This window comes from Tiliqua scincoides, chromosome 7, assembly GCF_035046505.1.
Source record: "Tiliqua scincoides isolate rTilSci1 chromosome 7, rTilSci1.hap2, whole genome shotgun sequence".
Classification (NCBI taxonomy): Eukaryota; Metazoa; Chordata; class Lepidosauria; order Squamata; family Scincidae; genus Tiliqua; species Tiliqua scincoides.
Window position 1 is genome coordinate 50,656,567 of NC_089827.1, and position 22,999 is coordinate 50,679,565.

The window sequence follows — 22,999 nt, forward strand, 5'->3', positions numbered from 1 at the left end:
TAAAAAGTATTTATAACAGAATGTTTATTTTACCCTGTAAAAGGGATGCTATGAAGGCTGTTGCCACACTGCTAGAACACAAAAGGACTGAGTGATCAAGATGGTATTTGCCCTCAGGAATCCAGCCCAATATAACTGCTGCCAGAGCTGCCAAAAAACCAACTACTGTTGCTTGCACCTACAGAAATGAAAACAAAGAGATATTTAATTAGAGTTAAAAGAAAGCTGCCTGCATGTAAAAACTCTATCAGAGTTTACAAATGGTAAACAAGAGTTTAAAAACTCAAGCAGAGTTTACAGCTGCTATCTAGTGGTAGAATGCCCATCTCTACCCTCCAAACCCAGGAAAGTGGAATTCTTTGTACTAGAACTTCTCTTCTGCCTTTAACTTCTCAAAGGGGCAACTGAAACAGAATTGGAACAAGCACAACTATTTGCTCCATCATTTTTTTTTATAGCACATGAAACATAGTACACAGTATTACTTTTTTTATTACTCACATCTATATCCCACCCTTCCACCAAAGAGCTCAAGGTGACATACATGGCTAACCACTTTTTTATCCTGAAAATGTAGAAAATGAAGCAGTGAGACTAGAATTCCAGCCGAATAGAAAACTAGAGGAAGAGCTCCACTCTACTTCTCAATTTCATTTGTACCTGAAATTGATGACATGAGTCAGTTGCAAACTTTCTTTTGCAGGAGCAACAAACTATTCTTAAATTGCTCTTCAAGCCTGAGAGAGTTTGCAGCTTCCACAGCCTATGAAAGTAGCAAGGAAGTTGCTGAGAAGCAAAACTTGAGACTGAAAGTGCAAGCCTATGCATGTTTACTCAGATGTATTTAGGACTGCAGCTTTAAGTAAGCAAGCTTGCAAGCCTACAGTATAAACACTTATATAAGAGTAAGGTTACCATCGTAACCACACTTTTCTGAGAGTAAGCCCCACTGAGCAAAATAGGACATCTGAGTAGACCCGGTTAGGATTGTGCCCAAATCCCATTATATTCAATAAGGCTTATTACTGAGTAGACATGCATAGGGTTGCACAGTAAGTGGAATGAACAACAGAGGAGAAAAATGAACAGAATGCCTGTTTATGGAGCATTTTTGAAACATTCCTAGATGCATAGACAAAAATCTGGAATCAACCCTGCAGACATTTTTTAAAAACTCAAACTGTTCCCCAACACTCATTCCTTATGTCTTCATATCTATTTTCATGTTTGTGCATGTATTCCAGTGGTAAATATTACATTTATTTCACAAAACATCCCACATGTTAATGTTAAGAAAAATAAAATAATAAACCTGAAAATATATATTGGAGTGTGCACAGCAAGCCATTTGAAACAAGCATATGTTCCACAAAGACTTACAGTGAATTCATGCTACAAAGAATTGAGAAAAACTTCCACAGTCTGTGACTACAGTAACCTCCAACAATGCCATTCCATTTAGCGTTGTTTTGCTACAGTGTCCTTTATCCTGGGTTGATTAAAAGCTATTGTAACCAATTGGAAGGACTGAATTCTGGTGAATCAGTACCAGCTTCCTTCAAGGACAACTCCTATAATGCTTAGAGCTCAGCTTTTCAGGAATGGACCCTCAAAATTAACAGAGATATTACTCTGCTTCTGTAATTAAATTATTATAAATTCAGAAATACCTGTAAAAAAGACACATTTTAAAAAGGCTGAATCATCTGAGAATAACAGTTTCGTGAGTATGTTTCTGTGATAAGGATGTGTTTATGTGCAATGACCTTCTAAAACTTTTCTGAATCCTTACCTGTTTTAAGGCCAAATTACCAATGATAAGATTCCACTTTTCAATTGGTGAATCCATTTTCCCAATATTTACCTGTAAAAAGCAACAAAGGTGTTTTTAACTGAAAAGTGCCTTGTAGAAATCAGGAACTGAACAATTCATTTGGGCAATAGGCACTTAGCAGCATAACATCATCAACTTTTCCCTGCTACTATAAAGTTGTAGGCTGCTTCTGAAAAAATGGAATCACATGCTCAGATCTAACCCACCGGCAAACCAAATGGGGGCTTGCCTTGCCTTACAGCCCAGTCTTATGGGCTTGCTGCACCACTGTAACATGCATTCCAAAGGCACAGCATACATTACTGCACTCTCAAGGTGCATGCAGTTGGGCTGCTGCCACAAGTGGCTAACAGCCATACTCCAGCAACCTCCTCTGGAAAATCAGCATTGAGGTGTGTGAGGGTGAAAAGAATGGGAAGGGGAAGGGATGAAGGTGCGTCGAGGCCAGGAAGGGGCTGGTATTGACAGTGCCAGCTCCTATCCCCATGGGGATATCCTATCCCCATTTTCATCTTCAATCCACCTCCCTGGAGCCACTCAGACCTGCACCAGCAAAATCGCTGGTGCAGGTCTGAGAAGACCAATTGAGCAGCAGAGGCTTACCCCTGGGCAAATGAACGAACGTTCCCTTACCTGGAAAAGACCTATGGCACTGCCTCCCTGCAGGATGCAGTGCATGCTCCAGTAGCACAGCTGCATTGGTGGGAACAGGTGTAAATAGGATTGGGCTCTGAAAGTACTGCTGAAAGTTCTTGGAGGTTACCTACTGTTATCAGTTATTTTTTATCTTTAGAAAGCTCCACAAAACAATTTTACAATCATACAATTCCCTGAAACATTCTAAAGAAAAAAATAGCAACCAACAGCAACAGCCAGCCACCAAAAATGTTAACAGCACTGCAAGTGCTAACTGAAACTGCTGCAGACTGCAAAGATGCAGCAAAAAGTGCCTCGGAACTGTGGCAGTAATATTTGTTAGTGCAAATCCAGATGGACCTGTGAAGGTGGATTGAGCCCAAAGGAGGAGGTTTGGATTTGGTGGACGTTGCTGCCACTAAACCCTCTAACTTCCCGGTCCTGATCCTTCCTCCTCCTCACCCCTGTTGCCGCCCTGTTCCACTCACTCCTCGCCACTTATCACCACCTGAACAAGGGCCGGTGGGCATCTGGAAGACACTGGCATGTGAAGCTGGTTGCTCGTGGCGGCGTCCAGCCCACACACTCCTGTGTGTTTCTATGTGCAACACCTGGAAAGCACTTAGTGCTGCCAGAATACTTGTTCCAGGGGTGCTAGCCTCTAACAGTATGGGGACAAAAATGCTACAACTACTTACAGCTGTTGACAGTCGAGATGCCAATGTCATTTCCAAGTTCCCCTTCAAACCAAGTAGTGCAGGAACCAAGATAAAAACTTCAGTGATATTTTTGAATACTTCCCAATGCTATTTTACAAAAAAAAACAACCATAAAAATCAATGAGCCACTTCTATTATGCCAATCTAAACAACACTGAACTCTTCAGAGGTTTCAACTTGTGCAAAGGGCAGGAGGGGATAAGATCCTGTGTGTTCCACTGCCTCCAGATCCACCCTCTCCTGCCTCCACTCCACCCCTTGTTCTTCCTCCCTCCCTGCCCAGAAATGACCCAGTTTCTCCCATACCCTTCCTCCCCCTGCCTGCTCCCACTGTGAACTCACCTGCCCTGGCAGATGGTGACCTTGTGGCTGGTCTGCACATGGGGTTGCCAGTAACAACGCTGGTGGCGTTATTGCACTCACTGGTGATGTCAGTTAGTGCAACAAAATCACACAACGTGCACAAGGATCCAGGCACTTCCACCAGCAGAAAGTGCATTCCACTGGCAGAGGCCCGAAGATAGGATTGGGTTATAAATTAGTTCAATGATCTCTGAGCCTTTTTGGCTAAGATCCAAAGTAATGATATGCATACACAGGTTAAATTATGAATGCAACCATTCATTGTTTCCATCTGAGCAGGACTGCTAGACGACAAAACAACAGCAGCTGCTAAAAAGAAAAATGTCTTTGATGTATAAGCTATGGGGGGGAGTGGTTTCCTATTCAGCAACTTTACATATGAACATAAGAAGAGACCTGCTGGATCAGGCTGAAGGCCCATCTAGTCCAACTTCCTGCATCTCACAGTGGCCCACCAGATGCCTCAGGGAGTATACAAGACAACAAGAGACGTACATCCTGGTGCCCTCCCTTACAACTTCAAAAAGTAATCACTAGGATAAACTGGAGCACTAGGATAAGCTGGTGATGGGGGGAACTCATAATAACTTTTGATCACACCTACTAACTTTATCTAATAGAGCAATTCTATCCTCAATCTGGATGACTGATACACTGTAGTAAAGTTACAATATTGTAAACAAAAACTTCAAATGATTGTACATTCTATATCAGCTTAGTTTACCCATACTAACTGCCATCATAAACGCATCAAAAATATTAAGAATGTGCATTGTGAAAACCATAGGCAAATGCCAACCTGCACAATATCCAGAACCATGCCAGCAGACACTGTTCCAAATCCTGCCAGCAAAAATGGTACAAGTATCTGCAATGCCATAATGCTACTAGATTCTTTTGGCTGTTTTCTGCTCCCTTCTGCAAGGTTATCTTCATCTCCCCCACTAGATGCGCTGTTGTCCTGCAGCATAGCATCCATTTCTGATGTGTCCTTTGCATCTGAATAACTGTAACTTGCAAAGTTATCATACTTCGGGCTACAGCTTGATGAATTATGTCCATTACTGGCATGATGAAAAGTTGATTCAGAAAAGTGATGATAATCCATATGTTGATCAGTTCTGACACTGAAACTGTGTCCTGATGTCTGTAATGCATCTTGCCAGAGTCCATTCACTTTCTTATGTCTCTCTTCCTGGTTTTTGTGATAAACAACTGGAACCATACTCAACAGCAGGTTCAGGAACTTGTCAGACTGAATTGTATTTAGATTTATAGTCCAATTTAAAAAACTTCCTCCATCATAGGCATCATCATTTGTTTTCTTGCTGAGAAATCTTCCTTTACAATTAGTCATGCTGTTTCAAAAATATTGTTCTGATGTTCACTTCAGACCCCAATGAAGAAATCTTGCAGATGCATCAAATGGTTTACGCACAAATCTTTGAACTAATATATTAATATTAAGTTATCTGTTATACAGAAAGTTCTCTTTTCATTAACTTTTGGTCCCGAGCTATTCTGCAACGAAGCTTTGACCTGAAAAACAACCAAGTAAAACATTAAGATGTTGCAACAGTGTTGCAAGGGTATCCATGGAAGTCGAAATCAGTGAGAACTATGTGAGAACTACTGCTACTGTTGTAATTCTGACAATGCTGTTGAGAGTGCACAGGTTATGTGCAACTAGATCTGTCAATCTAAGATCTGGGGGATTGGTAGCCATCTCAAACTGCACTTCAGGACTGTCTTTCCTGAAACTTAAACAAATGTAAACAAAATGTTTAATCCTAACTGGATTCCTAACCTGGCTCAAGCCTAACCTGAACCAGGACAGCCACATCATAGGGGATATTTTTCCCCTTACCCTGTGACAAACCTCAGCCTGCCCTACAGGGCTACTAAGATCTGTGCCAGCAAATCCAAGCAGCCTGTGTAAGGCTGACCTGGCCAGAGACAGGGGTTAGGATCTGGCCCAGCCAACTCTAGGTACAAACACACCTCAGGCATGTTTGCAACACTTGGGAACCAGCGCCTCTCAACTCATAGTCTGGATCAGGCTGTCAGTTATAGTGTTGGCAAAAGAAGGCATCAAAGAAACTTACATGACAAAATTTCTTACATGCCTGCTGAATGAAGTGAGGAGCACAGAATACTATGAGATGTGACTATATTAGGTTATTTAGGCTGCAATCCTCCTAACCTCACTTTCCTGGTAGTAAGTCCCATTGAACACATTAGGACTTACTTCTGAGTAGACCTGGTTAGGCTTGTGCTCTTAATTATTTACCACCACAAATGATAATGCAGATGAACATTCTGACTCTTTGAAATGATTCAGTTTGATTCAAACTTGAACTTAGTATAACACTTTCTGAGAATTTTCATAAACATTAGTTTTTGTAGTCCTGTTTGTGCAGAATCAGGCTGAAATTTCAGTTATTATCCAAGCCCCATGAGATCTGATAAACAAGTATGCTAATTACAAGTCCTACTGATTTCACTTCTAGGGAAGCACATTTAAAATTAATAATAATAATAATAATAATAATAATAATAATAATAATAATAATAATAATAATAATAAACAACTTTATTTCTATCCCGCCCTTCTCCCCCAAAGGGACCCAGGGCGGCTTACAACATATAAAAACAGATTAAAACATAATTTTACAAACAGATAAAAACATATTAAAAACGCATTAACGGAAACCATAAAAACAGCAGTCAGATAAAAGTCAGAATAAAAAAGAGCATAAAACAGCAGTTCTTAGAGGAATCAGGCCTGTAAAAAAGCAACTAAAAGATATATAAAAGATGTTAAAAAGGCCATGAAGTCAGAAGGCTTGTTTAAACAGCAAAGTCTTCAGGCCTCGCCGAAAAGCCTCAAGAGAGGGAGCCATTCTCAAGTCAAGGGGAAGGGAGTTCCATAACGTTGGTGCCACTACTGAGAATTAAAGCTTCTCAGTCCAATCCTCTGCCATTGCACAGGTTCAGTAACTCATAAAATCCCAGTTAAAAGTTCCAGGGCTGACACAAGTTACAAATGGTACCCTTCCTTATACATTGCGACCTAAGCAAAGCAACAGCAGCCGATTATGTTGTTGTCCCTATTACAGCAAATTGCAAGAAGCACTACAACAAAAGACATTTTGGGTCACTGAAAGACACAATGAAATGATCTTAATGTACTCTTACAAAACATTTTAAAGTAGTGCCATAACAAGGCTGCAAATGTTTTCTCATATTTATATACATTTTCAATGCACGCAAATTGGAATAAATAGAAATTGCAAGCAAAAACACAGCAGAACTTTAGTTAACCACTCATTTCAGCTTTTCATGTCACTTGTCTCCTCCTTTCTCAGTACTGCCTCCAACAACAGTGATTTCACTAGGCTTAATTAGAGGGAAAGTAAATACAGTGAGGTCACTCTATGGCTCGGTTGGGATCAACTGCAATTTGGCACCATCCCTCCCATTATTGTCTCTGTTAGTGGCCATTATGCTTGATCATTATTACAATTATGCAACGTAACAATAAGAACCATAAAACATACTTTTATGGTCCACCCCTCCACACACACACTTGAGGCACTCAAAGCCCCTTGCTCCAAGCCCCCTTTCCACTGCATCTTCCTGTGTCAAATGTTGCCCAGTGGGCACCCTTTCTTAGCTGGTGATTTCCCACTGCAGCTTCTGCTTCTTTCACTCCCAGGATTCTAAAAAGAAAAAGGGAAACAGCACAGAAGAGAAAGTGTGGGGGAGAAAAGAGTGGTGGGCTAGAGCAAAGATGCCAAATATTTACTCTTGCATCCCTGTTCCAAATACATTTTATTACTTCCAAAGAAATGTGCTTATACATAATGTGTTTATGATTATCAGCAATTGTTGTTGGATCATGCCTTGCAAGTCATATATGACACGTGTGACTGGAACACCAAATTGCTGACAATGGTTACCAGAGACTAAAAGGGATTTTGAACTATGCATTTGAGCTTATCATGTATCAAACAAAAACAAAATTCCATTTTTCAGATCTCTTATTAATCTATAAGGATTACTATCGTATATTTTAAGAAAAATAACAAACTGGAAACCCAGATGATTTGAGCATCATGCTAGTAAACATAAGAATAATCTCCTTACATTAAAATATTTTGCTCAGAATCTACCTAGTTTTACCTTCTGTCAAAATATTATCTTGGCTATTAATAGAAGGGGTAGAAACTTGCAGAGCTGCTTTAATGACATGTTTGCTGGAATGTTCTGCAGATGCTACATTCTATCTTTCAGCTTTCAAGAACTGTTCCTAACCTCTTAAATGAATATGGGTATGCAGTTAAGAGGCACTTTAAACGTAGGTACTGAATTTCACTGGGTGGTTAGATTGGGTGGTACCAAAGAAATGATTAGGGAGTCTCACAAGCATTATAAAAACTGATATTCTCTACAAAACGTTCCTGAGTGCACTGTAGTTCAAATGAGTTTGCACCAGCAATTGGATTACATTAACAGTGGCAGATCCTGTTCATCCATTACTCTTCCTAACTGCTAAATTGGATTATCTATAATCACATTAACTTCATTAAAGGTAACTTGTGTCTTAGAGCCCAGTGCCTGTGGTATGCTTGTACCACTGGCTCTGGGTTTTGCGAATAATAATAATAATAACTTTACTTATACCCTGCCCTTCTCCCCAAAGGGACCCAAGGCGGCTAACAACAGGTTAAAAGCAGATTAAAACATAATATCAAAAAGCAGATAAAAGCATTAACATATTAACAGGTATCATAAAACAATAAGATAAAAAATCAGGTAAAAGGAGCATAGAGCAGCAGATCATAAAGGAATCCGGCCTGTGTTATAAAGCATGTTTACAGCACCGATAGAGTAAGCAGTGCCATGGGAAGGCCTGTGCCATGGAGGAGGTCCCAGCTGCCGGTGCAGCAAAGGGAAGCGCTGGGCAGCACAGGGGTGTGGAGAGGGAGGTGGTAATGGGGGGGGCAGGAGGCATTTTGGGGCGGGGGGGAAGGGTGGAACGTGAGAGGGACCAGCCCAAGGGGGGTGGGACTGACAGAGGCCTCCTCTACTGGACCCTTTGCCCTGTGTTGGGTTCGGAAGTTGGGTTCCATGCAAACAGCATGGAGCATAACAGTTTTTACATTTGTGGAGCATTACAAAAGCCTATGGGAAAATCCGTTATGCTGATTTTGCAGGAATTTGACTTACTCAAATGTTTAGAAGTGGGTAATAGGAAGACATTGCTGTTTACAGTACACTTACATTTAGTAGACTATACTTTTCCTACTCCCACTCATAACAGTAGCCCTATTTGTATGTAAAATCAAACCTCAGAGGGGGCAGAAGTATGGAGTTAACCTCAAAGCCTTTGGCTTGCAATGGGTGTGGCTCACAGTTGCAACTTAGTAGGGATAATGAGGACCTTGGGGATAAAGGTGAGAGAATCACAGCCAGAGAGTGTGGAAGGATGGGTGGAGATTGATTTGTGGCTGCAATGCTAAGAAGCTTCTGGGAAACAAGGTGTTGCTGTTGTGGCTGGAGAAGCTGCTAACAGGAGAGGGGAAGAAGGAGGACCTCTGTAGTTTGAACAGGCAAGCTGCCCTTGTGGTGGGGTCTAGTGGTGTTTTCTGCAGAACTAGGGTTTTTTTGAGTAAAGAAGTGAGGCTAATTAGTCTTAAGTGGGTATAATATCTCTAAAGAAAGGTTTTGAGGGGACATCTGCATGCTGCATTTCAGGAGAGAAAAGCTGAGTAGGTTTCCTCAAAGGATTCTCCACCACGGGTGTAGTCTTTCTTCCACTGAAGACAAAGGTTCAATTCTAATGTCATACAAAATCATCGATTAGAATTCATATGTTTGGAGCTTCCAAATGTACAGACAAACCATCACTTGAGATATGCTTGTCTGCTTTCACTTTCCATCTGTCTGGTACTTCCATTTCTATGGAACAGCAACCTCTGGAAGCAGAGCTACAGCCATAACAATGGTTTGTAAATTCAGAAATCACACCAAATCAAAGTTAGTACAAATCACAGTTTGAAAACCTATTGGTTCCCCCCCAGCTTGCTGCATGTTTGCAAACCATAGTTTGTGAACTCCAATATTACATCAAACAATAAAGTAGCTTTTTAATTGTGTTTTGCATGTGCTGTCAGAATAGAAGGAAATGGTTCCAATCCAGTGTGCAGGTTGCTAAATTGTATTCTATGAAATTTAAGCAGCTAAACACTCCAGTATCACAGATCTAGCCATTCCAATTAAATCCTCTGGGCAGCCCAATCCTATCCCCACCAACATTAGCAAAGTGCAGGGGCCAAGAGAGCATACACTGCATGCTGGGGCAGGGGTGACCAGACAGCTGGGCAGAGGTAAGTAAAAAAAATTTCACTCACCTCCTTGCAAACTGCCCAGCTGCCAATGGGTCTACAGGTGTGTGTCACTTATGTCATTTACTAGAGGGACAGGATCCATCCTTATGGGATTAGGTCATTATGTGAACATTCAGCCCCATCTAGTGATTTGTTGTGGACACTGTTGCAGGCGACTGCAGACTTGATTGCCTTATTAAGACCAATTAAAATTTATAAACACATTAAAATATATTCAAATTTTAAATGTAAATTAATTCTTTTTCCCCAGACCCTGACACAGTGTCAGAGAGATGATGTGGCCCTCCTGCCAAGAAGCTTGGACACCCCTGGTTCAGAGGAAGGCAAGGCATGCATGCACTTGGACCTATGCCAGCTATTTTGCTAGTTCTAAGTCCAAGGAGAGTCAGGGAGCATGCTGGGAAAAAGAAAGTAAGATCTTGGCATGCATGACTGCTGCTGTCTGCCCCCTTTCATCTTCAAACTGTATTCTGCCAGCCTTGGTCCCCATCCCATTCTCATCTGAATCACCCCTTGCAGCCACCTTACCTGCTTTGGCACAGCCTAGGTCAACTGTGAATGTATGCGCAAGGTCTCCAGCTGTTTGTACCAGCAGTCCTGCAGCACAGGACAACAGTACCCATTTTGCGGTACTGCTCCAGGACTTAGGGAAGCATATCGAGAGATCTGCTGCTATAAGTCCCCAATAGGATTGGGGCATTAATCAAGCAGGATTGTACCACAAAAAGAAAAACAGAGCTTTCCCCCCTGTTTTTCTATGAAGATAAACAAATGACCTGTGGAAATCCAAACCAAGAATGAATGACTTGCAATTTCAGGACAGAGAACTAAATTCAAATCACACAATCGCAGATTACATGACAATCTGAAATTGGGTTGCTACGGAACATTTAAAGTGTGTATACATAAGACTTGGGCCCCAATCCTATCCAAGTTGCATGCCAGGCCTTTGTGCTTTGCAACAGCAAAAGGTTAGGTGCACCAGCAGGAAGGCCAAGACTTCCCAGTGGCACCAGCATGCACAGGAACACCCACTGTAGCAGGTAAGTGAGGTGTAGAGATGGGGGAAAGGGTGGAGGGAGGATTAATAGGGGTGGAACGGAACGGAACAGAATGGGAGGTGAGGTGTGGTTGCACTGGGCCCAGGAGAGTGGCGGGATCAGTGACACCAGAGTAAGTCCCCTTACTCTGAGGTGACCTTCAGCAGCCAAAACTCCCCCTCAGGATGCAGCACAGCTCACTCCAGCACGGCTGCACCTCTGCAGGGGAATTTAATTAGGATTGGGCTTCCAACACATTTTCTTGTTTCATGTATTTGTGGAAATTATGCTTAACAAACAACATACAAAATGACTAATAAAAGGAAAGTATATAAATGTTGAACAAGTAGACAATAATCACAATGCACACAACTGTGCCTTGCTCATAGTTTGCTTACTATGCTATCTCCTAGTTCCTGGCGAATAAGCTGTCTGATGCATTTAACAAAAATAGGAGTTACAATTTTACATGCCCCCACCAGCATTTTAAATATAGGTTGGGCAGTGGCATATGAAATTGTGGTCTTTGTTACTGGCAAAAGGTCCAAACAGGTTGCCACAACTAGGAGCCAACACTAGGAAATAAGAAAGGTTGCTGCCCCAAGCATGGTAGTCATGTCTACTGATCTCAATTATTGCCTTAACTGGTATGTAGTAAGAGAACTGAAACATTCCAAACTTAACACTCCCGATGTAAACAAAACTGTGTTAGCCTGTCAAATATTTCACTACAAAGCAGTGACCAAATGTATATGAATTGTAAACATAACTATGTAAAAAAAAAATACTATCTAAAATATGTGTTGATATATTTTTAAAAGAACAAAGGTGACAGGGGTGACTGCAACAACTACCGCGGCATCTCTCTCCTTAGCGTTGTAGGAAAGCTGTTTGCCCGAGTTGTACTAAAGAGGCTCCAGGTACTTGCAGAGAGCGTCTATCCAGAATCGCAGTGTGGATTCCGAGCCAACAGGTCCACCACTGATATGGTATTCTCCCTTAGACAACTGCAGGAGAAATGCAGGGAACAACGACAGCCACTCTTTATAGCCTTCATAGATCTCACAAAGGCTTTCGACCTGGTCAGCAGAGACGGCCTCTTCAAGATTCTCCCCAAGATTGGATGTCCACCCAGGCTCCTCAGCATCATCAGATCTTTCCACAAGGACATGAAGGGCACTGTTGTCTTCGATGGCTCCACATCAGACCCTTTTGACATCCGAAGCGGAGTGAAGCAGGGCTGTGTTCTTGCACCAACCTTGTTTGGGATTTTCTTCGCTGTCCTGCTGAAGCAGGCCTTTGGAACTGCAACAGAAGGCATCTATCTCCGGACCAGATCAGACGGAAAGCTCTTCAACCTCTCCAGGTTGAGAGCAAAGTCCAAAGTCCAGCTGAAATATCTGCGTGACTTCCTCTTTGCCGACGATGCAGCTGTCACTACCCACTCTGCCAAAGATCTCCAGCAGCTCATGGATCGTTTTAGCAAGGCCTGCCAAGATTTTGGACTGACAATCAGCCTGAAGAAAACACAGGTCATGGTTCAGGATGTGGACTCACCTCCCTGCATTACAATCTCTGAGCATGAACTGGAGGTTGTCCATGACTTTGTGTACCTTGGCTCAACGATCTCCGACACTCTTTCTCTCGATACCGAGCTAAACAAGCGCATCGGTAAAGCAGCTACCACATTTTCCAGACTCACAAAGAGAGTCTGGTCCAACAAGAAGCTGACGGAACATACCAAGATCCAGGTCTACAGAGCTTGCGTCCTGAGTACACTTCTGTACTGCAGCGAGTCATGGACTCTTCGCTCACAACAGGAGAGGAAACTGAGCGCTTTCCACATGCGCTGCCTCCGACGCATCCTCGGCATCACCTGGCAGGACAAAGTTCCAAACAACACAGTCCTGGAACGTGCTGGAATCCCTAGCATGTATTCACTGCTGAAACAGAGACGCCTGCGTTGGCTTGGTCATGTCGTGAGAATGGATGATAGCCGGATCCCAAAGAATCTCCTCTATGGAGAACTCGTGCAAGGAAAGCGCCCTACAGGTAGACCACAGCTGCAATACAAGGACATCTGCAAGAGGGATCTGAAGGCCTTAGGGATGGACCTCAACAAGTGGGAAACCCTGGCCTCTGAGCGGCCCGCTTGGAGGCAGGCTGTGCAGCATGGCCTTTCCCAGTTTGAAGAGACACTTTGCCAACAGTCTGAGGCAAAGAGGCAAAGAAGGAAGGCCCATAGCCAGGGAGACAGACCAGCGACAGACTGCACTTGCTCCCGGCGTGGAAGGGATTGTCACTCCCGGATTGGCCTTTTCAGCCACACTAGACGCTGTGTCAGAACCACCTTTCAGAGCGCGATACCATAGTCTTTCAAGACTGAAGGTTGCCAATACAAATTTTTAAAATACCAGGAGAATGTTAAAAGATTTCTAGCATCATGCTATTGGGTATCAGCCCCACTGGTGCATACAACTGAAATGGTGAAGAATTCACCAGCTATACGTTGACATAGCTACAGTTGTATTGGCATCCTGTTCTTAACGTATTTAATCTCTTGCACTGCTTGGCCATTGCAATCACCTCTATTAAAAGGCTATTACCAGATATCAGGAATCTCTAGTAATAGATACTTTAGTAACAGATTAATAGAGAGCCAGGATGGTGTAGTGCAGGAGTGTCCAAACATTTTGGCAGGAGGGCCACATCATCTCTTGACACTGTGGCCAGGAAAAAAAGAATTAATTTACATTTAAAATCTGAATAAATTTACATAAATGAATATATTAGAGATGGAACTTATATGAATGAAGGTCTTGCAGTAGCTCAAGGCCTATAAAAGGCCTTGCTCAAAGCAAGGCTGAACTTTCCTTCGCTGCCACTGTTGCATCACAGATATGAAACAGCAAGTAGTGGAGGGAACCCTTGCCCCACAGCTCATGCAAGCCGTTGAACAGTAGAACCTCATGCTGAGAGCAGCTATCTCAGGCCAGCATGGGCTCCAGCAAGTCTCCAGAGGCTCATTGGAGACTGGTAGCTCCCTGCAGGCTGGATTGGGAGCCCCGGAGGGCTGTATGTGGCCCCAGGACCGGGGTCTGGGCACCCCTGGTGTAGTGTGATGCACAGTTTGGGAACTGCTGCGACGCCCCAGGGCATCGTGGACATTGCCCCAGCAGAAGATTGTGTCACGTTACTCCAAACAGCAATTGGAAGCTCTGGAAAGCCTGCCCTGGCCCCCTTACCTCTGATGCTATGTTTTTTGGCCTCTGAACCTGGAAATAACTGGCAATTATGTCATCACCAGCCACTTCTGAAGCTGTGCACTAGAGGAGTCGTGGGTCCCAACAGTTTGGGAATTGCTGGTGTAGTGGCTCTGGCGTTGATCCAGGTTCAAAACCCACTCAGCCAGGAAGCTTCCTGGATGATCTTGGGCCAGTACTATCTCTCAGCCTAACCTAACTCACAGGGTTGTTATGTGGACAAAAAGAGGGAAGGAACACCACCCTGAGCCCCTTGGAGGAAGGGTGGTATAAAAATGTAAATAAATTAAACACCAGACAGTGCAGATTCAGAGTTGGGTTAACTCTTCCCCAAAGATCTGACCCCCAACTAAACTGTGACTTGCTTTCGTTTCATTATCTGGGACTCCCTCTCACAAAGCAAAATATGAACTGAATATATTTCTGGCAATCCAGCTAATTACCAAAAACTAACATAGAAGGGATATCTGTCACTCAGTTTCTTTCTGCTGTTTCTAATGTTTTCTCTATGCGGGACTGTATATTTCCATTTGGTAAAGTTGTTTAATACCTGCTGTTTCAGACAAACAACAGCCAACAATCTCTTGTTTCTCAGTTTTATGTACTGCATTTTGGAAATACTAGTGCTGCAAGGGTGCACTTGTATGGAGGCAACGATTAAAAATATTCTAATATAAGCTGCTGAACTTTGTACATAGTGTATAATAACTCTATTACATTTCAATGGAATTCATATTTTTAGGGACTGCAGTAATATTTCAGAGTTGATTTCACCCTCATCACATTTCTTCTACTGAATCAGTTTCCATTGACATCAACAAATTATCTGTCCCACAGTCCCTTCTGGGGAAACAGAGAAACGAAGATCATAAATGATTATTACAACTGTACAGCAGTTCCCTGTAACTAGTGCCATTAAAAACTCAGGCTAACTTGTATAGCTTATTTGAAACCACTGCAGACTGAATACAAAACTACAAAGCGTGAATAACAAGAACAGAAAATGCCTGGCATTCTTAGAAGTAATAATCTTACGTTTTAACTGACCTATTTTGGAGCAGGCAGAAAGGCAGTCAGAAGAATATGAGTCTTTTAACTTTGTACATGATCGTATGTGTGATAATAACTCTCTTACAGCATTTCTCAACTTTTTCCCCTGCCACTTTGCATGGTCCACCTATTGAAAGTACCACCAGAAGTAACTGGCGATGACGTCATCACCAGTTACTTCCAGATTGGGAGCCTAGGTGCAACACAACTAACACTTGTAAAAGGCTTTGGGCAGATGGGAGGGCTTTTTTGAGTGTACAGAAAAATGTGTGCTGGAGTTCTGCCCAACCAAGCCGAACCTCCAGCTGCTGCTTGTTGCACTGAATTGCTGGTTCGCTGCCAGGTGGTGGGGGTCCATGAGTACCACTGGACACCACCTCAAGTACGACTGGTGGTGCCCATACCACTTGATGGAGAAACAGTGCTCTATTACATTTCAATGGAATTCATATTTTTTTTAATTCATATTTTATTTTACTCTGCTTGCAATTCACCCAAAACCCTGAGGATGAGGCAGGCTCATGAAGAGAAATAAAATCGGTTCTGCCTGAGAGCAGGCAGGCAGGTTGGCCAAAAGATCAAGTGCATCTCTGCCAGGAGGACTGCAAAGTGGGTAGTGGGGAAGAATGCTGGGCTTGGGAAACAGGGATGCTGGCCACTGTGGTCCTATAAGGTGGGCAGGGGAAGAAGGGAAGCCCCACCCATGATGATGAGGAAGAAGAAAGTCGGGTCAGGTGGGTGCCATCTGTGGGAAGAAGGGAAGGTGCCCACCCAGAATGATGAGGAGGCGGAAGGACAGGCTAGGTGGGTCCCACCTGGGGCAAGAAGGTGTCCAGTCATAGAGACGATGAGGAGGAAGGATGGGTCAGGTGGGTCCCATCTGGGGGAAGGAGGGAAGGTGTCCACTCATAGAGACAATGAGGAGGAAGGATGGGTCAGGTGGGTCCCACCTGGGGGAAGAAGGGAAGGAGGAGGAAGGACTGGTCAGGTGGGCCCTATCTGAAAGAAGGGAAGGTGCCTACCCAGGATGTGGGGGGGGGGTCAGATTGGTCCCACCTGGAGGAAAAAGGGAAGGTGCCCAGCCAGGGTGATGAGGAGGAGGGTCAGGTGGGTCCTACCTGGGAGAAGGGAAGGTGCCCACCCAGGGTGAGGAGGAGGAAGGATGGTCAGGTGGGTTTAACCTGGGGGGGAAAGGAAAGGTGCCCAACCAGGGTAATGAGGAGGAGGGTCAGGTGGATCCCACCTGGGGAAAGAGGAGGTCAGGTGGGTCTGACCTGGGAGAAGGGAAGGTGCCCACCCAAGGTGATGAGGAGGAAGGATGGTCAGGTGGGTCCCACCAGGGCGAGGAAGGGCAGGTGGGAAGGGAAGGGAGCAGGTGGGTCTCAGCGGGGGGGGGGGCAGAAAGAGGCGGGTCTCCCCAGGCGAAGCACCATCATGTCCTGCCCCCCTTTTGCTGCTGCGACCCCCCGCCTTCGCGCCTCAGGCCTCCCCCAGCCCTACCTGCGCAATGGCGGCGAGGCGCCCACCGCAGCAGCAGCAGCAGCCCTGGCCGCCGCTCTCCATGCTGGGCGCCGGGTCCGCTCCGTCGCCCGCTCCCCGCAGGAAAGAAGCATCCGCCGGGCGGCGCCAGGAGCGGCAGCAGCTCCTCGGGCTCCGGGACTGCCGCCTCCGCCCGCACTGAGCAGGCGCGGCCGGCAGGGGGGAGCGAGGCGGAGGGCGGGGAGCCCCGGCGGTGGTGATGTGGCCGGCGTCACCGAGGCGCCTCCCCGCCCGCTGAGGCGCCCCGGGGGAAGCCCCGCGCCTGGCCGGCGAAGCGAGCGCCCCCGGGCGAGCAGCCACCCACCACGTCTGAAGGCCCCTCTGAACACACGCAACAAACGTCACGTGTGAGCCAGGCGGCACGCGCGTCTCCTTCCATACCCCCTCCCTGGGACAGACTGACAGCCCAAGCCTATGCTTGTCTACTCAGAAGTAAGACCCATTGTCATCCATGAGGCTTACTCCCCCGTGCACACTTGGCTACAATCCCATGCGCACTTTCCTGGGAGTAAGTCCTGTTGAACGTTAGCGGCCTTACTTCTGAGTAGACCTGCATAGGGAGGTGGGCAGCATGATGCACAGCGGAGGAACAGCTTCGGATGGTGATTTGGTGCCAGTGGTACAGGTACCACCGGTGGTACTTGAGGTGGTGTCTCATGGGACCCCTGCCACCTGGCAGCAAAACCAGGAATGCGACACAACAAACTGCAGTGGGAGGCTCCAGAGCATGCTTTTCCATGCTCGAAAATCCATCCGGCGTCCCTATGGTTGGCAACCTTCAGTCTCGAAAGACTATGGTATAAGCCTACAGCGCCCGGTAGTCCCAGGCGGTCTCCCATCCAAGAACTAACCAGGCTTGACCCTGCTTAGCTTCCGAGATCATTGTATAAGCCTACAGCACCAGGTATTCCCAGGCGTCCCAACCCAGAAGTAACTGGCAATGATGTCATCGCCAGTTACTTCTGGTGGTACTTTGAATAGGTGGACCATGTGAAGTGGTAAAGCAGAGGACAAATGTTGGGAAAACACTGCTTTAGGAGGAAAAAAGCATATGACCCTTGCCTTAAATCTAAATCAGTGTTTCTCAAGGTTTGTCCTCCACCATACCACTTCACATGGTCCACCTATCCGAAGTACCACCAGAACTAACTGATGACAACATCATTGCCAGTTACTTCTAGGTTGCAAGGCCAGATGAAATGCAACAAACACCAGTAAGAGGCTCAGGGTAGACAAGAGGGCTATTTCAAGCATGGAAAAACATGCTTTGGAGCTCTACCTGCCAAGTCTCCTACCGCCATTTGTTATGTCACATCCCTGGGCTTGCTGCTAAGCAGCAGGGATCCAAGGGTCCTGTGAATACCACCACCTCCAGTACCACTGGTGGTACCCGTACCACTGGTTGAGAAACACTGATCTAAATCTAAACACTGACATTCTTAGGGCACATTCCTAAGCAGGTCTACTCAGAAGTAAGTCCTATTGTGTCCAATGGGACTTACTCCCAGGAAAGTGAAGTTAGGATTGCAGCCTTAGCTTTCATTTCCCCTTATCTGCAGTTTCTGGCCCTTGCTCATATTGGTGGGCCTGTGATGTGTCCTAAGTACTAAATAGACAAATTAAAAAATCCTTCAAAAAGGCTGATGTCCTTATTTTTCATCTCTAACTTCTGAGAATTCTTTCAGTAGTTGGTAATCCTGCAATATCCCCAGCTAAGGAAGTGAAATTTAGAGGAAAAGGAGAAAATTGGACAGCACAGGGACCAGGATCACCAGTGAACCAAGACTGTAGGTATGTCAAATCATTCCTTAAAAGAAAGAAAGAAAGAAAGAAAGAAAGAAAAGGAAAGGAGCTGAGAGGCAGATTTCCATCCTCAACCCAGAACAGAAAGGAAACAACAGGAACCTGCAGAAGAAGTAGTCGTTATAGAATAAGAATGCAGAACTAAGAATATTCCTTCCCAAACCCTAAGGAAAGGTTTTAAGGGGAAGCCATAGCTAAACGGTAAGTTTCCCCACACAGGAACAAAGTTAATTAAGAACTTCTCCAGAAAACGGCGTTTTAAATTACCTGAAGTCCAGGAAGAATGCCTTGAAATGCCAGCTTGTTGTCATATCTTTCTTCTTTCAGAGTTCAAATTAACTGACAAGTCACTTTTATTGTATGCTTATGAGGAAGGGATGTACTACAAAGAATGAAGAAAAGCTTGAAGCGTGGCATGTTCCTTCTGAAAGGTCATTGCAAAAGGAGGGGGAGTGTGCACAACCTTCTTCTCTGGTTAGCTCACTAATCACTCTGATCTCTTCCTGATTCTGTAACTGTCACACTTTCTCAACTACCTTATCTAAAAAGTGCAGGGGAGTGGAGCTGGGAGGGGGAACCTTTATTCTCTGGACTGAAAAGCAAAACAAAAACAACCAGGAAGCCAAGCAAGCTCCAAATACTCTATATGTTCTAGGCAGATGAAGAAGATGCATTAATTTCACTTATGAAAGCTTTATTGGCAACAAAAGACGACAGTCAACAATTTTCACTTATTTTAGAATTTGTGTAAAACACACTTTCCTTGGAAACATGATTTGTCTTTGCTGAATATAATATTCTTGCAGTGTTTCCTGGCTGCATTAATTGGCCCAGTGGTGTCGCTAGGGAGGTATGGAGGTGTGGGCCGCACTGGGTGACGCACGCTGGGGGGTGACGCGCTAAAATTGCACCTTTATGAGCTACCATGTCATGCCATAAACCGTTGGATGCGGAATGACCAGCGGAACACAATGCAAAAAACCGTGTTGATATCGCTCCTTTCCTTCAAAAGTTATGGCCAAAAAACCAGAAGGAAAAATGCATGGAGCCCTATGGAAATTGAAAGTGAGCTGTATCGCGCATTTACTCGCCAGTAGGCATACTTGCCATAGTCCGTCAGAAAGGGCAGGCTGAGAGGATTCCAACAACATCAGAATGGTCCTGATCCAATGAGTGTAGCCTCAAAAAAACACCGGAGAAGGAGGTTCCCCCTCCCAGCTGTGTGTTCAGCTCTATGGGAAGGGAAAGTAAGCCACGTGGCCACATTTGCTTGCGACTAGGCGACCTTGCCTTGCTCCATCCAAAAGGGCAGACTGAGAGGACTCCAAGGTCAGAATGGTCCTGATCCAATGAATGCAGCCCCAAAAACACCTGAGGAGGAGGTTCCTCCCCCCCAGCTACGAGTGTATGGAGCCCTATGGGAAGCGAAGCAGCCTCATGTAGCATTTACTCATAAGAACATAAGAACAGCCCCACTGGATCAGGCCATAGGCCCATCTAGTCCAGCTTCCTGTATCTCACAGCGGCCCACCAAATGCCCCAGGGAGCACACCAGATAACAAGAGACCTCATCCTGGTGCCCTCCCTTGCATCTGGCATTCTGACATAACCCATTTCTAAAATCAGGAGGTTGCGCATACACATCATGGCTTGTACCCCATAATGGATTTTTCCTCCAGAAACTCGCGAGTAGGTAGACATGCCTTGGCTGGTGGTCAGGCCAGGCAAAGAATGTGAGGACACCAGAATGGTCCCGATCCGATAGGACTGGAGTGTAACAAAAGCCCCAGAAGGCAGCCTCCCCCCCCCCCCCACTAGAAAGGACCAACAAAGAGGCTTGAACTGGTAAGGGGAAAGTTTTCTATTTTGCACTTGCAAAGTTTCCCTCACAGCCCAATCCTAGCCACACTTTCCTGGGAATAAGCCCAACTGACTCTAATGGGACTTACTTCTTAGACATGCATAGAATTGGGCTCTGAGGCTAGACTCCTATCCCCACTTTCCTGGGAGTAAGCCCCATTGACTCTAATGGGACTTACTTTTGAGTAGACAGGCATAGGATTGGGCTCTCAGACTTGTAAAGCCAGGTGGGTCTTTGTATTGATGTGCTTGAAATAGAAGGACTTTAAACTGGGCACTGGGGAGGGCTGAAGATCTCACTGATTCTTTTGGGGGGGGGTGTTATTGCAGGCAGACTACAGAGAAAACTCACTGGTGATGGTACATCACCAAGCCCACCACCTGGGGTGTTGCCCGGCTCACTGCATGGGGTGATACGCAGGCCTCCCGCACTGGGTGACACGAATCCTAGTGACGCCACTGAATTGGCCACAATCCAGAGTTGTTTTGGTGCAGCAATATAGTGTGCACCTGCTGCTTTTCATGGGGATAAGGGGTCAGCATTGTTAGTTCTGATAGTTCTGATCATGTGGGTTGGAGGAAAAGGATACTGGGAATCATCCCTCAATACTCACAACTCACACAAGTGTCCAGAACTAGCAGGTTTGTTGATACTGATGGTCTGTTTGGTAGTGTGGGTGCAGCAAAAAAAATGTCACCCCATCAGATGCAGGGTGCCACATTCCCATATCTCTCAGAAATCATTTCCATGTCCAGTTGCAGATCTGGGAATGTAATCTGTGCATGAAAACCTGTTTCGATACATTGAATGCAATTGAGTGGATGATGAAACAACCAAATTTAGGACAGTTTATATAATATTTATCCTAGGAAATTTTTCCATGTGGGACATGTTCACTCTTCTTGTTCAAGACATCACCAGTTACTGCTTTTATAAATTGTCATTAATTATCCTGGAACGTGCTGGAACGTGCTGGAATCCCTAGCATGTATGCACTACTGAAACAGAGACGCCTGCGTTGGCTCGGTCATGTCGTGAGAATGGATGATGGCCGGATCCCAAAGGATCTCCTCTATGGAGAACTCGTGCAAGGAAAGCGCCCTACAGGTAGACCACAGCTGCGATACAAGGACATCTGCAAGAGGGATCTGAAGGCCTTAGGAGTGGACCTCAACAAGTGGGAAACCCTGGCCTCTGAGCGGCCCGCTTGGAGGCAGGCTGTGCAACATGGCCTTTCCCAGTTTGAAGAGACACTTGGCCAACAGTCTGAGGCTAAGAGGCAAAGAAGGAAGGCCCATAGCCAGGGAGACAGGCCAGGGACAGACTGCACTTGCTCCCGGTGTGGAAGGGATTGTCACTCCCGAATTGGCCTTTTCAGCCACACTAGATGCTGTTCCAGAACCACCTTTCAGAGCGCGATACCATAGTCTTTCGAGACTGAAGGTTGCCAACTACATTAATTATCATTTTGATATAGTGGAAAGGAGGGATACAAAATACTCACAATAAATAAATTGTGCTTTTCCTTATATTCATTTAAGCCTTACATACAATTGCCACAGGTTGTGCTCTTGCATTCCATGGCTATTTGACCCCACTGTGTGTAATATTTTGCTTTTCTTCTATCTCCTCACACTTATGTGAGTGTCTGTGTGTTTGTGCTTCCCAACAGATGATACATTTCATGCATTTGTCATATTCCTGTTTATTAAAAATTTATATCCTGCCTTTCCTATGACAAAGCAAATGCACAAGGCAGCTTACAAATTAAAAAATATATAATATGTAAGACAATAAATAAAATCACTAATAAAACCAATTAAGCTATTAGGGAGAGCAACCATTTGAACCAGGAGGAATCAGCAGACAAGGCATATAGAGGAGGGCCCCCTCAGATGACCTTAGAGGACAGGTCAGAATGTGTGGGAGAAGGGGGTCCATCAGATAACTTGGACCCAAACGAAGGGCTTTTAAAGGTCATTACCAGCATCTTGAATTGGGCTCAAAAAGGGCAGTCAGTGCATTCACTGTTCAACATATTCCACCAAAAGCTTATGCTACAATAAATGTGTTAATCTGTAAGGTGGTGCAAGATTCTTTGTTTTTTTTTCCCCTGCAACTCATTAACATGGTTGCCTCTCTGGAATGTGGTTTCTTGATATTCCCACCAGCTCTTAAGTCAAGATACCAGCTCATCAGCTGCAAATGCAATTGTGTTTCGCAAAAAAAATTCCTGAATTATGACTTTTCCAGTCTTGAGAAAGGCCATACAGATCTCATCCTGCAAAAGCTTTCATAGAACAATACACAGAAATACAGCCAACCATGTATAGGTGCTGAGGAAGAAAAGATTGACTGGGCCTGGGAGTTCCCTCTGTTGTTTGAACCTGCCAGTTCCAAGCTTGTGTGTACTAAACAGCACGTATACTTCACTTTCCATCAAATGACACGTAGAGGGCAGTAAATGTATCACAGCTG

General features: G+C 44.8%; 1 protein-coding gene across 2 annotated transcripts in view; it reads right to left on the minus strand.

The window, feature by feature from the left end:
- The window catches only part of SLC41A2 (solute carrier family 41 member 2), a 47,788-nt gene extending 30,818 nt beyond the window's left edge, over positions 1-16,970 (minus strand). For both annotated transcript variants that reach the window (XM_066634083.1, XM_066634081.1), the window contains exons 1-5: positions 16,819-16,970; positions 4,352-5,091; positions 3,169-3,276; positions 1,793-1,864; positions 34-178 (exon numbers count right to left, since the gene is read on the minus strand). In XM_066634083.1, the coding sequence (XP_066490180.1) occupies positions 34-178; positions 1,793-1,864; positions 3,169-3,276; positions 4,352-4,909 (883 nt within the window). In that variant the 5' untranslated portion in view covers positions 4,910-5,091; positions 16,819-16,970. The remainder of the gene's footprint in view (positions 1-33; positions 179-1,792; positions 1,865-3,168; positions 3,277-4,351; positions 5,092-16,818) is intronic.
- Between the last annotated feature and the right edge of the window lie 6,029 nt (positions 16,971-22,999).